Source organism: Calypte anna, chromosome 2 (assembly GCF_003957555.1).
Source record: "Calypte anna isolate BGI_N300 chromosome 2, bCalAnn1_v1.p, whole genome shotgun sequence".
Lineage (NCBI taxonomy): Eukaryota > Metazoa > Chordata > Aves > Apodiformes > Trochilidae > Calypte > Calypte anna.
The window spans coordinates 47618857-47635600 of record NC_044245.1 but is presented as its reverse complement, the minus strand read 5'-3'; the positions used below and the strand labels follow the sequence as shown (position 1 = coordinate 47635600).

General features: G+C 40.0%; 1 protein-coding gene across 1 annotated transcript in view; it reads right to left on the bottom strand.

The window, feature by feature from the left end:
* The window catches only part of VPS41 (VPS41 subunit of HOPS complex), a 101444-nt gene extending 85249 nt beyond the window's left edge, over nt 1-16195 (bottom strand). Inside the window, exons 1-2 of the mRNA XM_030445098.1 lie at nt 16163-16195; nt 12706-12744 (exon numbers count right to left, since the gene is read on the bottom strand). Of these exons, the coding sequence (XP_030300958.1) occupies nt 12706-12744; nt 16163-16183 (60 nt within the window). The 5' untranslated portion in view covers nt 16184-16195. The remainder of the gene's footprint in view (nt 1-12705; nt 12745-16162) is intronic.
* Nucleotides 16196-16744: the final 549 nt, after the last annotated feature.

Sequence of the window (16744 nt, the reverse complement as noted above, 5' to 3'; positions counted from 1 at the left end):
TATGTTAAGTAAAAGTCAAGCTAAAAGGTGAACTGAAATGGGGTGGAGACACTCACTGTAAACAAAATGAAGATTTCTCTCCCGCTTCAGACTCTACCGGATATATAAAATGAATTTGATGATATCTTAATCAGAGTTCAATCATTTTAGAGGCTTTTTTTTTTTTATCAGGAAGAGCTTTTTTGCAGTCTGAACTTCTCAAGTAAATAAAGCCAGAGTTAATAAAAAGCAAATCAATAATTTTTGTGAAATTTTAATAATCCTGAGCACCTACAAATAAAACCATCAGCAGCCTGAGTTGAGGTGACAGTTAGCTGTGTTTCTATGACAACGTAGAGGAATAGTACAAGTCCTGACTTGCAGTAAAGCCAGGATATAAACAGTGACATTTACCCCAGACAACAAAACTTGCAGCTTTCCATTTTCAAAGAAAAAAAAAAAAAAAAAGAAAAAAATCGATACCTCAGCTAACATGGATTTTTACTAAGTGTATAGTCCTTTTAATTAGAGTTCTCTAAAACATCCTGGAGGATACTAAACATTTGAAAATAAATTTTATAACACTGCATCCTGTACCACTGCTTAACACTTCTGTATTTTCTGCCTAAAACCACTCCAAACAAAACAAGCCAAATGAAATTGAATTTTTAAATTCTTCACAAATGTATTAAGAGAAAAAGAAATATGCACAAAATGCATAAAGTGGTCTATACATGGCCATCTTAAATTCTGAAAGGGAAGGAGACCCACAAAGCTGATGGGAAGAAGCTACATTTGTTGTGCTGTAAAACAATTAACAACCATTCTTCAACAACACGAATGCTAATCTGAAACTCACATTCCATTCAGTTTTCTGCTTGCTTTTTACTGCTGAAGGTAGCAAACTGCTAGAAACATAGTGTATAAAACACCTGTAAACAACATTTCCAGTTGAAGAAAATACACTAATTAACCAGTAAGATTAGAATGCTTCCTTTCCTACTAAGACCTCTTCCATCTGTCACAGCTGAAATCCTGAACTGAAAAGAGATTCCTCTTCCCACACCTAAAACCTGGTCAGTCGGGAACTCATTTCAAACTTTCTTTTGCAACAGATTTACAAAACTGAAGCATACTGCAAATCTGCAACAAGGTCTGAAAAGGCCAGTGCCGCTTTGAGAGATGCTTGTCTGCCTTTCTGAATGCAAGTTCACAACCTCCTACATCTCTTTTGCCCTGTCCTTCCCAGCTTTGCCTACAGGAAGAACTGAAGTGGAATCACAAGAAAAAAAATTTTTTTGAAATTGGTCCTTGTGAAGAAAATTTCAAGAAGGAACCTGTGAGCAGTTCCCAGATTTATTCCATTAACCCACATTTGCTCCTGCAGCAGAGGATCTGCCCACAGGACAGTCTGTCACATGAACTACATGCTCTACTGATTGTGGATACTCTAATTATGTTATGGGCACTGACAGCAAAGTGTCATCCTTCCCACACAATTCGTCCTCAAAAGTTTTTCAAAGCCTTTATGGAAATAAACAGTGCATACACTATACAGGCCAAGTGCCCTTCCTCTTTGCTGCACATCTTCTGTCAGGTTACAGCTAGAATTCCAATTATCCCAGCTGACCATTCCAGCCTTGATAACACCTGCAAATTTTGACCCTGCAAAGCATTTGAACTCAAATAGAAATATACCAGAGGTTCATCACTCAACCAGTTGCAGGGGAGCTGCACTCTCACGCAACTGCAACAAGGCCCTGGTATCAAAGGCCTTCCAAAAAGTGTATGTCTTGAAAAAAAGCAGATAAAAACTAAAAAAACCCTATTTTTTTTCACACCTTCTTTCAGGTTCATGTCAGTTTCAGAGATACAAGGAAAATGTTAATACAGCTCATTTCCTTCTGCTTTAAAGTCCATTAACAGTGCTCTTCCTCATGCATGCAAAAAGTTAGTGATTACAACACATTCTGAAATCTCACTTATTACTGGAATTCAACAAAAAAGAAACATAAGAATTCAAGTCCCAGAATGCAGTCTCTGTGGAGAATTACTTCTCTTCTATACCTATATAAGTACAGATTGCAGCAAAATAGCCAGTAGCACTCAGTTACCAATATCATCTATTACCTTTTTGGTCAAATCAAGGCGGTTTCACAAGTGTCTTGACTTGATCCAAAGCATAACAATCTCCAACTGTTGATTTTTTAATGGAAATTATACCAGGGGGTCAGATTGGTCATTTCAATTTTATTTCTGGAGATCTACAGGGCTATGTGAAAGGAAGAATTTTTTTTCTACAAACTCCCAAATTTACACAGGAGCCGTAAGTACTCATCTGCACAGCTGGTACCCTGCTGAAGTGCAGAATGAGTGACTTCTGACCACACTCCCATAAAAGATGCATCACCAGTGGGGATTTGCACCACTGCTTCATCTCTGAGCCATCCACAAACACTTCCTAACACCACTGTTACCTGGATGGGCAGGATTGAAGCAGCAAGACTTAGCAAACCCCAGTTCAGACAAGAGGCCTCAAGAAGCACCTTATAAACATTAGTATGACCATCACGAGGTTTCCACAAGGAAGCAAGCACTACCCAACTATAAAGGAGCTACAGCTGAAACTTTATTCAACTTTCACATCAGCTCTGCACCCAGCATGAACAGCTCAGTAAATATGTTAACTTTGGATCTAATGAAAAGAAGGACATGGCTCTCATCCTACCAGTACCTCCTCACTGACATGTAGGAGGACTGACAATGAGGAAGACAACTCAGCAAGATTATCTGGAAATGCAGACAATTATTGTCCTGCATTTTGGTGTCTCTTTCCATGCCTCAACAGAATAGGTAGTCTTGAAATACGTGGAAGGAAAATGCAATTTAATTTTACTATGTCAGGGTTCACATATGCAAGTGAACACACCACCCATTTGCAATACATAGCAATAAAACTAATGAATTAAAAAAAATAAAAATCAGCTACAAGTGAAAACATGACATAGTAGCAGAATGACGTAAGACTTGCAGAATGATTAAGATTCTTCAAGCAGTTTTAGAAAATACTAAAAAGGCAAGTTGTAAAAAATTGCTAAATTCTGTTGATGAATTTAAAGAAGCATAAGGTTGCAACACAGTTTAGAGCTTCCTCTAACTTCCACCTCAGTGGAAGACCCTGTATTACTCAGTAATAACAATGAATACATTTTTTATTTTTTTTTTAATTTTAAGTATGATAACACCTTGTATTTAACTGTGATGGAGTAAATCAGCCTTCTCCCCCTCCTCCTTGTTATATTCCCACTTAAAAGTCATGAAATAGCCTTCAAAAATCTTACTCCTACACCTTCCCTGTTTCCCATTTCTGTATCTAATCCTGCCTTTTCTTTCAAAAGAAAAACAAATCCAAAAGCAAAAAAAATTTGAAGAAACAAGAGAAACAGAACAAACAAGGAGACTTATAGAATATGTAACTATTGCAAAATGCATCTTCATCATTACTGTTTCTCCGTACCTAGGACAGGATTCCTAGACTTCTCTTCCTGTCTCAATGACAGAGGGCCTAACCATGCTATCTTCAGGATTAGAATCCTGACTCAATTTCTCTCAATGCAATCAAATTTCTAAGAAATGCCAAGAAAAACTCACACTAAGGCCTTTAACCTTCAAAAGCCCAGTTTCCTAGATAGTGCATGAATTGGAACATAATTGAATTGCAAGTTATTTACCTTGCTGAATTTAAATATTAAGCACTTTACCAGATACTCTGAAGTCTAAAACTTACTCAGAGAACATCAGCCTCTATTCCTCCACTACTTTCTCATTTTAGAGTTTCTTCCCAAAAGAAAATTTTAGAAAAAAAACACATTAGTTGGTTTAAGAATGAGAACAGCAAAAAGCCTTTTGCCTGGAAGTCACCAGTTCAAAGTTTGGTAAAGCAACAGTGAGTAAAAGCTAGATACAACCATGGTCTTATTTATTAGCCTGCTTAGCCAATACTGCAGGGGAGGGGGGGAGGCTTCAGGGGAGGAGAGGAAGAAGAAGAAGAAAAAAAAACAACACAAAAACACCCACAAAACCCAAACACCAAACAATTTTCTATAAAGAAAAAGACATAAAATTACTGATCTCAAATGACAAACTTGGGCAGTAACTTCAACAAAGATACTTGTTGAAGTTGTAAAAGACCTGATTATTTACTCAAGTTTTGTGGAACACTTGGCAGGATAGTACAAGAGTACAAGCTGCTGTATTTTGAACATTATATAAACACAGGTTTTGTGTAAATTAATACAGGTTGGAGTAACTGTTACAATAATTTGGAATAAATATCAAAAACCTATTCAAGTTTCCAGCCTGTAGAACCTGTTTGTATTGTGGAACTATTGCTACAAAAGCAACAAAAGGGATGAAAACTGGAATTTTTAAACCACAAAAACACACTTGTGACCTATGCTGCAAAAGTATTTCCCTCTTAGTGAAGGAAATAAAGTGAATACCCTTCCATGCAGTTCCTTTATGGTTCCTCAAAAGGCAAATCACCAATGCTTTCCCAGTATCTGGCTGTAAAACTGGCAAATATGGATTAGGATGGTAAAATTTTACACAGCAGTTTTCTGTTCTCCGCATGCATTTTCTGCAGGGATTTATTTAATCCCTTGACCTCTTTGAGAAAATGCAGATATACACCAGAAGCAAGGAATTAAGATGATATGGCTGCCTGTGAATACATATCAAAATGGGCAGCATTCACAGTATGAAATTACACACAGATGAAAAGCAAAGTGGGGAGCATTTTATTTCTTTGCAGAACTGTTGTGGCTTACAGAATGTCACAGTTTGCAGAGCAGCAATTGAAGATTCCCTCTTACAGGTTTGAAGGAGCTGGGCACCAGCCAAGTTGTGAAACAGAAGGAACACATAGATGATAAAGTGCACATAAGCAATCACCATAAACGGCACGTTAAAAAAATAGGAAAAGTTCACATAGTACAATTTGCTTTCACTTCAGTTCCCATCATTTTGGTGTTTTTTACATGTAGTTTTGTGCAAGGCAAAGAACACCTGAAACCTTTCAAATCCTCTTCAGTGTTTAAAAGCACAGGACCAGTCCATCCACATAAAGTCCACATTCAGACAGCAAAGGGTAGGCTGTTCTATATTTCACATCCAAATCCAATTCCAACACTGAAAAATCCAAACCCAGTTCAAATCTCGATGAAACTACCCATTCCTACTTGTATCTTCCTTTTGCTGAGTAAGGAACTTGGCTAATCATTTGTTTCCTCCAGGAACACTGCTCAAGCAGCCTGCTTGCCAACTTGTGATGTACTGCATATGAAAACCCTTTGGTGCAGTTTTGGGAACAGCAGTTTTTAAAGTCCACCTCCTTACCACACTGGAAAAGCTAGATGGTAAATTAATCTCCCTGATATTTTGCTTTTTTCCGCCCAAAGTGTTACTCCACCCAGATAAATACATCTGGTATTTTGGAAAAAAAACACCTGCATAGTGTTAGCACACTGGGTTTGCAGCTACATTTAATTTATGTAACATGCACGGCAGCATTTTCACTTTTTATGTATTCCACAACACACAGATAGAACAGGCACTTCTGGTTAATATTAATAGCTCATTAAACGAAGTATCCAATTTTCACTCAAAATCTGAAGATATTAAAAAATATAGCAATAATCCATTTTTCCTTCAAGTCAATCCTTTAACGATGTGTATTATAATGTTAGTTACTAGTCACTGCAAACTTGTTTTTCAAATTAATGTGTGAAAAGATTCCATTTAAACTTCAATAAATAATTTACTATGCTCATCCTCCTGACTCAAATTGATAAATTATTTGCATGATACATTTTCTCATTAATAAGGAGGAGAACTTTCTATTTGGAATTTATATATATTTTCCTTCCATTCTCCTCATTTAAAAGGCCAATTTCACTTAAAGCCATGCAGAAGGAAGCAATCTTCCATCAGATTACTCAGGTATATAAAACAGAATATGCTTTTTGAGCATTTCTCTCCAATTTTAAAAGAAAAATGTCAACTTAGAGTTATTCAATAATAAGGAAAGGAGGAATGATGAAAAAAGAAATACTTTGCCAAAGGTCAGACAGGAGACCAAAAAGGCAAGTTGGGCTGCCTTACAGTAGCCAAATATAGTTTTCAACCATCTGGTTTTTGTTGCAATGGTGCTGCTACTCCAAAATATACCAGCCATAGAAGAGCTCACCTCTTCCAGCCCAATGCTCAACACTCCATATTCAGAGAATATTTTGATGGAAACAGAGTATGACAAGGAGCCTTCTTTACCAGATGCTTTATTTACTTGAAATGACTTAATTGCTTTGACCTAACCAAGACCCGATCTACAAAACTGAAGTCTGGAATGCACTGAAAAGGAAAACATCAACAATTTTAGTTGCCTCTTTTTAAGGCTTACATGTTTCCTGTGTTTCTGCTCTGCTCAGTTTTCAAAACCTTATAGAACAAAACCACTATAATTTTCACTGGGAAAAGTCTATCAGTGAGGGCTATTTTTTCTAAACCATCATAAACTAAACCATCATGAACACTGAGTCAACCAAGGATTTCTACAATACGTTCCTCTCTATGAACTCTCCCAGAATTTATTAATGCAGTGCTTAGATAACCAAAAGCATAAACTACATGAAAAAACATATCCCTTTCACAGTATTACCAGTGATTAAACATCAGAAAACAGGCCCCCAGAAAATCAAGACCAGGATATGTAAAAAACAAAGTGTTATATCTTTATGGAGAAGGTGATCAGACATTGGAATGGGCTTTCCAGTGAAGTAGTGGATTCTCCATCCCTGGAGATATTTAAAAAGAGACTGGAAGTGGCACTCAGTGCCATGGTCTAGCAACCACAACGGTGGTTCAAGGGTTGGACTTGATGATCTCTGAGGTCCCTTCCAACCCAGCCAATTCTATGATTCTATGAAACATACAAAACATTGAGGACAACCACACACAAGGAAATAGGAAAAAATAGCAAAGCACATAATAATGTCTAATTTTTAAAAGAAAATATTTTAGTAACTTGTAGTGAAATGAGGCAATCAGGTGTGGCTAATTATGAGGTGGGAAGCATGAGCTTGTGCCAAGCCCACCTGTGCCCAATTAGGGCTGACCCCAGCTGCACATGAGCAGGATTGCGTGACCAATAAAAGGTGAACTTCCGAACACGTGCTCAGCTCACGCGGGAACTCACAACCTCGGCATTGCTCGGCTTTGTACTGCTTCTTTAAGCACCGCGCTAACCTGATTGTGCCACTGGAGCTCACCCAAAGGTGACGCTCGAACACACAGCCTCAGCATTGCTCAGGCTTGTACTGCTGTATAAGTACCGCGCGCTAACTGACCGCGCCACTGAAGCTCTTCCCGCCGTTATTATTAAGTAAAATGGGACAAGCGATGGTGCTAGCTTCCCATTCCCCCTCGAGTATGGCATCAGGAACAAAGACAGGCCATCTTCTGGGTCGAGGTTTATCAGCACCTTTAATGCCTTGTTTGTTCTGCCATGTTTGCAGTGGGGTTAAGGTCATCATCAGAGAGGGTGGATGGATCCCAGTATTTGTGAAAAGACGACTGTTGTTCTATGTCTTTAACCCTCTTTTCCAAGGACTTCCTCGCCTATTTGTTTGTTCTGTTATTTGATCAAGGAGGGCTTTTACTTTGTCCTCCAGGCTGGTGGGTGCAGCTGGTGGGGTGGCTGCTTCTTTCCCCTTTTCCTTCTCTGAACCGGGAGGTAGCAGTAGGGACGGTTTCAGGTAACAACTGGGACCGCCTGTCTCGGGGGCATAGGCTGTCAGTACTTTCGCATTCTCCTGTATTTCGTTTTTAAAGCTCGAAGTGGACACTTCTTCCTCTTCCTCCGGCCCGATGTCTGACAGAAAGTCAGCTATGGAGTGGTGCACCTTTCCCGACATGCCTTTAATGGCGAGGCCTTTGTTCCCTAATCCCAAGAATCCCTTCCAAGTCCTACCATACTCAGGAGGAGAAGTAGGTAGCGGAGGTGCTGTGGGGACAACCCTGGGCTCTGCTTCTGGCAGGGGTGCCATGGGAACAACATTGGCTTTTGGTGTAGGCATCGCAATGGTGGTAGCAGCAGTTTTTGCTTCAGCTTTTATTTCTCTTAACGCATTAGTTATTATACTCCATGTATCTTCTAAGTCAATTTCATGCTTACATTTCTCTTGAGTGTGGAGGTCCCCTATCAAGTTGCCGACCTCTCACCAGAGTTCCCACGCAACCGATGCAGACAGGGTGGAGGAGAGATCTTGCTCTTCCGTCCATGTCATTGGCTTCTCTGGAAGCTTCTCATTCACAGGGGTGCTCAGTGACAGTCCCATTTTTTCTTTTGGTGAATCAATGATAGAGAGAAGGTAGTGATCCTTCTTACCCGACTTGGGCTTCCTGGCTCCAGCTAGCTCTATCCTGACTCTTCAGGTTTCTTGTTGGCGTTGTGTTGCGCCGAACTGACTCCCTTTTTCCTGGTCTGTCTGAGCAGGGGCTAGACCGTGGTCTATGCCTGCAGTCTCCACCAGATGTAGCAGATGAAACCTTTCTTGGGGCACAGCGCTTCGAAGTCAAGCAGGTGTTCTCGCCAAGGTGCACAAACAGTGCTCCGATCTTGTCACCTTCAGACTTGGCTAGCCTTGTTCAGTGCTTGTGCTCTGGACTCAGCTAACCTCCTCCTCTGGCTACTCGAGAGCGAGCTGGGCATGCACTCAGAAGCTCACCTTTTATTGGTTGCCCAATCCTGCTCATGTGCAGCTGGGGTAGGCCTTAATTGGGCACAGGTGGGCTTGGCACAAGCTCACGCTTCCCACCTTGTAATTAGCCACACCTGATTGCCTCTTTTCACTACAATAACTTTTTGCAGAAAACTGACATCTGCACCCATCTGCCTCTTTTGTTGGTGGTTTTCTTTAATGGGCAAATAATACAAAATACAAAATGTCCCCTGTACTGCAGCACCTACAAAAAAATCACCATAACTCCTTACATAATTACAGGATCTTTTCAAGGGACATAGCACTCATCTTATGATTCCAGTGACACTTGTTCTTGAAAGACAGTCCCTGTAGAGACGAGGCATATTGAGCCAGGCAATCCACTCATAGCCCCAGCAGTAAACTAGAAAGGAGCATAGAACTTCAATAAATAATTAACTGAATTCCAGGATGGTAACTTAGTTTTGATTACCTCACCAAGAAGGTTCTGGCTTTTCATACATCATGTCTATACTTTTATCTGTATTCCACACTCACAAATAGGGTTTGAAACCATCTTTCCTTACAGGTAACTATTCTTCGTACAGGAAACTACTGCTCCACTTCATAAAGAACAGGGAAGATATACTGTGTATGCAAGGAAAGGCACAGAATTACTAACTTGCATATGAAGTTCAAGGTTGAGAGAGAAGCTGAAGGTCCCGGGACATAAGACAGGGATGCAATTATTTTTCTGCTACGTGCAAGTTACCTGAAATAACTCATTTGCACAGACCAACAATTTCCAGGGTGCAGTGTGTATGTATCTATCTATATATATGAGCATATATATATATGCTTTTATCAGTACAAATTACACCTCAATGGGAATGTTTCATGCTCTACATACACAGTGAAAACCAAAAACATTCACCTGACCTCACAAGATTCCATAGAGTAACATAACAAATGGTGACTGTGCCATATTGTGCAAGTACAACACAGTAAAAAACATACTACAGCACTGCAGTGCAGAGCAGCATGGAGGTTCACGGAGAGACCCAAGTGGGTGGGTTTTATAAAACTTGCTATTGTTTGCACTACTGTACTCTAATTATTCCTTATTTTTAAATAAAGTGCACTTTTAAAATTTAAAATGAAAAAATATTTACAGAATAGCCCATTAACTGGATATTTCTCATTATAGTTTCTCATTTAAAAAAAATGCAAAATTACAAGCTGCACAGCAGCATCAACTTAAATGAAAGAAAAATACCATTGTACATCTCACCAGCACATTGCCCTTCTACTGAAGAATGCTTAACTATTTATTTATACGTTTATTAGCATCATCGTTTGCTAATCATTTAGCAAAATATAAGTATCTGCTTGACAGAAAACAGCCCAACTGAGAAAAGTAAGATTTTACAGAAACAGACACATGGCAAAAAAGAAAATTAATATGAAAACAGAAATTAAGATTCAGGCTGTACATAATTTATGCAGACTTTTTTCCTCTTTCTTTACTTTGCTATTTTTAAGATTACATCAAATGCAACAGTCCAAACAAACAGCTCCAGGTACTGGAAAATAAAATTAAATTAAATATGCAAATGAAACCATAATGTACTAGGACTTTTCAAGCAAACAAACTTGCTAAGGCTCAGCCCCAAATATGACATATTTGTTGATTAGACAGGGTTGGGAAAAGTAAAGCAAATACACTTAATAAACACCTTTCAAAAAACTGCAAAAACAAACAAAAAGACCCTGAAGGTATAAAAAGAAAATAATTATACTTCAAGCCTGCAGTAGTAATACTTAGCAAACCAAGGAGCTTCTTATATTGAGAATTAAAAGATGGTGTTAAATATAATGCTTCCTCATTGTACCATGGTATAACATAAAGCAGTCTGTCTACAGAGGAACAAACCCATTTGTAATACCATGTAACATACATAAGCATATGAAATAAAAGTGTAAGTTCTGTTGTAGTTACCAGGAAAGACCTCTTACACTTCTGTAAGTGGCACAAGTTAACTGCCACTATCTGCCCACTGAAAGGGCTTCTTAGCATCCAAATATAAGCCCCTTCTCTGACCATTAACACCTGTGAATTTTACACATTCAAACTTAAACAGCTGAAAACTATGAAACCCTTTAAGAAGTCTTAGGACCTAAATAGCTGAGGTACATTGAAGACAAAGTTTTTGCAGACTTCCACATTGTGGCCTGTTATAAACCTCTACTATTGCATTGGTGTGAATAAGCATCCTGGCATTTGTTAGAAAGCCTGTCATTCAAAACAAACAGGCAGGTAGCAAGTTAGAATTAGCATCTCATTTAGTAGGAGCTGGCAAAGGAATGATACTTGAAGAGCTGCTGCATAATAGAAATCACTGTATGTTTGATTCTTTACCAAAATAATGGCACAGCAGTGTAAAAAATACAGGGAAAAAAAAACGCTATGAAATTTTCCTTTTCACTTCTCTTCACATGTGAAATTAACATTAAAAAGACATCAACTTTAACAAAGGTCTTATTCAAATTTTATGACTTTCAAATTTGTAAAAGCTGCACGATGCCTACTTTTACTTAAGGCAAACTCCCAAACACCTGGCAACCCATTTATGATTAATTCTGCTGTAAATACTTATTTACTAGGGGGTGAAATGTTGAAGGCCACTAATACAAGTGCTCACCTGCAACAGAATTTTAAGAAAACAAGCAAATAAAACCTCCATGCTTCAGCAGGTATTTATGGTCACTATCTTGTGAATGTCAAGCCTTGGGAGGATTCCTATTCTACTAAATACCGAGTCATTGTCCAGTAATTGTCTATGCCCACTTCACAAAGAAATACCTAGAATTAAACAATTTCACATTGGGCAAAAAAAAATGCCAGTCCAGGTGACTATTGCAGATGGACACGTTAAATGGACGAAAGAAATTTCTACTTCTCACCATGAATGTCCCAAGGTGTCACTGCAAACAGACACTTATGAAAGGCAGAGGGGAAAAAAATTATCCCTCGAGAAATAAAGCCAGTCTATTCTGCAAAAACAATTAATTTTTTTTTCAACTCCACTACTTCAGTCTCTGCAGTACCTCCTGTGTCAGAAACCAGCGCTTCCGCCTGCTTAGTGCTTAAACCCAGACCCCAAATACAAAGAATGAAGAACTGTCCCTAGGTAAAGAGCAGAAAAATTTCCTAACAGTACCTAGTTTTTAAGTTTTGAAAGTTTTGAAAAGTCTAGGAGACACGTTCATGCAGATACATAATGGGAGAAAACACCCTGTTCTGTGTCCTCTGTCCTTGCTGGTGGCCACAACTGAAGCTGCTCAACAGCAGCTTCATTCCTGTAACCATCCTAGACCACACTGAAGTCAAGTATCTGCCACATCTCTCATGGTTCCTTTCAAAATGGCAGGTTTGCAGTTAGTACACTACTGTTCAGAGGCAAATCTTGAACCCTTTGCAGTCCTCTTCCTCTCCTGACCCTCAATCCAGTTTTTCCAGGACCTACAGTAGGGAAGGCAGACCTCTTCAGACTATGGAACAATTTATGACAAAATGTCATCTGAGGAACAGAGACTCCACAGAACGTGATTACCTCTAGACCATGAAGCTATTAAATAACACAGTAATTACCTGAATGTAGTATTACTGCATATATAATTATACTTAAAATTAAATTTTCATTCCAAGCAGAAGTGCGTGCACTTGAATTTGTCTCTCAACAAAATTAATCTTACTATGATGGGGTCTCTGTGCTTTCTTGAAAACATAAAGAAGCTTCTAATAGCAAATCACAGCCCCTTTTTAATAATTTAAGCCCAGATTAACATTTCTTGCAACACAGTACTAGCAAAACTTCTAAAAAACCCAATGAGGTAGTATTTTTCCCTCCATGCTAACAGAACTAGTACTGACACAGAATCAAGTGGGATGCATTTCAAGCTGGCTTACCTCAGAATCATCCGTTGATTCCTCATTAGACCTGGTTTCCTGTAAATGACACAAAGAATGAAGAGAAAATCAGCTAAGCAATACTTAACCCTTTTAAAGTACTTTTGAAAACTTTATTAAGAGACAGAGGACAAAGTAATTCAAAGTTCATCTGAGAATTTGTCCACATGAAAGCTGCCCTCCTTCCAGAAGTGGCAGAAAGTTTTGCAGCTGACTTGCAAGGTAGAACAGCCGTCTCAAATTATCCACAAAATAACTTTGTTATTCAAGTAATCAGCTGTTAATAGAAGCTTATTTTAAAAACTTAGATTAATTACAAACCTTTTTCTATAGAAATACAGCATTAAATTATTTTCTCCTTCCCATGCCATCTCAATGCAAGCCATGCAGCTTTCTCTTGCTTTTGATGCAACTGTACCTTTAAAGCATCTCTGGCAAGACAATGATTCTTACTGTCCTACAAAAAATTTTGTAAGTCAACTCCTGCTAATCTCTCACCTGTCCACCGAGAAAATCTGCTGATGCAATGCCTCCTCAAAGAGGTCAGCAAAATGAAGATTTACTTAATGCATTTATCGTTATCAATAGCAATAAAAGGTTACAACTGATACGCTGACAGTGAATGTAAGCATTTTAACAACAAAATATGATATAAACAAAGACTGAGCAAGGGAGACAGCAGCATTTCAAATCTTATGAAGTTGCATTTGGACAGTAAGACAAATAAGAGCAGAATTTCACCACAGAAGGGAAAAAAAAAAAAAAAAAAAAAAAAAGACAGTTACCAACAGTTTCTTTTTTCCCATCTTTATAAAATGCCCTGATCGTGACTTTTGGGCAAAAAACAAATAGAGGTTCGCCTTTAGTGACCATCACAACAGAGTAAAGATACAGATGGAGGAGAAACAAAAGCAGCATTTCTACTTGCTACAGGAAACTCAGTTCAAGGTGTTATCACCATGATTACTGCCATCTCTTGCCTCCATTTTACTTACTACAGCCAAGTTCAACTCTAGAACATGCCTCCCATAGAAGGATTATCTATGTTGTCTATATTAATGTTAGTTAGGACACTGCAAGTAGAAAGAAGATGAGAACATGGAGTAGAATCCTGGTATCCTTTCAAGCTTAGGTTTGACTTTGCATGTACAACAGCTTGTTAGTCGGTTTCACTCAAAAGATACAGTTACCTTTCAGGAAATAACAGTTTGGTTACATATAACCCTTGTGCATCTTAAAGTCTACTTAACAATAACCAAATGGGGACAGAACTCAAATACTCTTGTGTAACACTGTCTGATGGACAAACTACAGCAATACAGGGAGTGCAACTCAAAATATCACTGGGTTCAAAAAATAACCTGCCTTTCTCTTCTGAATCCAAGAGTTGCCTATTCAGGTCCTTTACAAGCCAAAACTATTAGCACTACCATTCTGATGCTGTGATACAACTCACATACTCTGTATCAAGAGCAGATTATTTTTTTAAAAACCTAATCTCTCAAACAAAATAACGAGAGCAAGTGACACTTTTGCTGGTACATATGAATCTTTCCAGTGCAGCTACACCACTTAAGATTCCCTCCCTTCCCCTGGGGTCTAATTTTGGCTCTTAGGCTATTCAGGAGAACACAAATGCATGGAAGACCAGTAACAGTAATCCTGCTTTGATTTAGGATCTATGCCTGGGTATTCCCAAGCCACTGCAACCGCAGGTACTAAATTTCATAAGCAACATACAAACTCACGCAAATGCTTCACAGCCTTTATGTTCTACTGCAGAAAGCAAAGCAAATTCAGAGGGAGTTTTGGCTTAGGAAAGAAATGCAGAAACTCTCTTTGTTCCCTACTAATTCACTCTGCTAGCAACTCACTATGAAAAGCTTTTAGCTTCACTTCTCCCACCCATGCAGGCAAATTGCAGTTATGACTGCCCTGGGGTTTTGTTAGGCTCCTTTCTCCTGCATCCCAGTGCGTGAATCGAGAGGATTATCCCCCGCTTTTACTTTTTAGTAGCCTTGTATCTGTGAAAAGGAAATCCCTCAACAGGGATTTGTAGTCAACCAGAATCCCAAATCATGTAGGAATGGCTACCATTGGCAGGTCTCAGACTCTAGGGAAAAATCAGCAGAATGCTTCAGCCAGCTGGCAAATGCTATTGCATGAGACTCCTTAGAATGGAGAAAGGGAACACGAATGAGGAAGTCACAGAAATGTGAAGTAATCTCTCACTTATGTAGATCCAACATAACTTTTCAATAAATTCTTCATCTGGCTTTCCAATATGATGAATATTGTGTTTTTCCTTCTCTTCCTGTATATAATCAGATCATATCAACTATGGTTTTAGGTCCCATGACCTAAAGATGCCAGGAGGGGAAACACATGAAACCTGAATTTCACACATGCCACTGCTCATGTACACACACAAGCATCCCTATTTATGGTGGCAGTGTGCATGCTCTTCGGAGGAAATAGAGATGAGTAAGGTGACTTTCCTGTCATAGTCCAAACAAAGCAAAACACAGGCTGTTTTTACCTCTTATGTTGCTAAAGAAGAAGAATTTTGAGAGTTTGTTTCATCCCGAGAACCCTTTCAAATGCTGCCAGTGTTGAAAACTCACCAGAACATGCAATGAAGCCAGCCCCCACCCAGCAAAACCACTGACAGCAGTGGAGGTGGAAACCAGATGACAATTTTCAATTAAAGTTAATTCCCTTGAGGTAGTTTTAAGACTCTGTCACCTTTAGGCATTCGAGACAGACATACATGACACAGTGTAGCTGCATGCCAAAATAATAAGTCCTGGCTCAGCAACGAAACATTGAGAAGGTATCTGAAAGAACTGAGAACTTTACTTTTTGCAATAATTTCATATTTTTCCTAGGAGGAAGGAGTCTAGGCAGGGGAATCTTTAGAATGACACCCACTTCAGAGAACCACGGGCCACAAACACCCAACTCCTTCAATTTTGTCTCAGGACAAAACTCCCCTGTTGGAAATGAACTTGCCCACTTCTCCTGTGCCACCACACAGACGACAGCTTCTCAGCCATTTCACACAGACCCTTCAACTCTTTAATCCTGGCTTTTCTAAACCCCGCCCGCCCAGCTCCCAGATCCCCGCATCGGTGTTCTATCCACAAAGCGGAGCCCATTCGACTTGCGCCGCCTCCCTTGGTCATTTATAGCGTTTTTTTAGACAAAACCTCATAGGTAGCCTCATAGTCCGGCGCGGCAGAGGAGGCCACTTCCATCTCGTCTCCTCCGCCTCGGCGCGGCGAAGCTCCAGCCGCCGCTCCCGCCTCGCTGCCGGCCTCCGCACCCCCCGCAGGGCTCTGCCCCGTCACACACGGGCTGCTTCGCCCCTCCGCTCCCGAGGGCCGCCTCGGCCCCGCACTCCCGCCGCCCCGCTCCTCGCCCCCCTCGGGCGGCGCAGAACCCTCCCGGCCTCTACCTTCTCCTCGGCTTCCGCCATGGCGTGGTCGGGGAGCTGTCATGTGAGGCGCAGGAAGCCGGCGAGTTCGGAGGCACCCTGGGAAATGTAGTTTCGAGGGAATGGTGTGTTTTCCTCCCCTTTTCTCTCAATTTTTTTTTTTTTTTTTTTTTTTTTTTTAAAATATATGTGTATATCGTTCTTGATTATTTCATAGCGGCGCTGCCTCACCTCCTGCAGCAAGCACAGCGGGTGCCGGTCGGGTTTCATCCCTGCCCTCCCCATACTCGGCGTTTTTGAGGCAGCAGCTCAAGTACTGCGTTCGGTTCTGGGTCCCTCCAAGACCCGCACTGAGCTGCTGGAACGAGTTCAGTGAAGGGCAACCAAGCTGGTGAAGGGTCTGGAGAACAAGCCCTATGAGGAGAGGCTGAGAAAATGTATAATGTTTGGTTTGGAGGAGGCCTTACTGCTTCCTACAGCTACCTGAGAGGGTTAGGAGGGCTGAAAGGTTGTAGGCAGGTGGGTGCTGTCCCCTTTTCTCAGGTGAATAATGGTGGGACTAGAGAAAATGGTCTGAAGTTGCACCAGGGGAGGTTCAGAGTT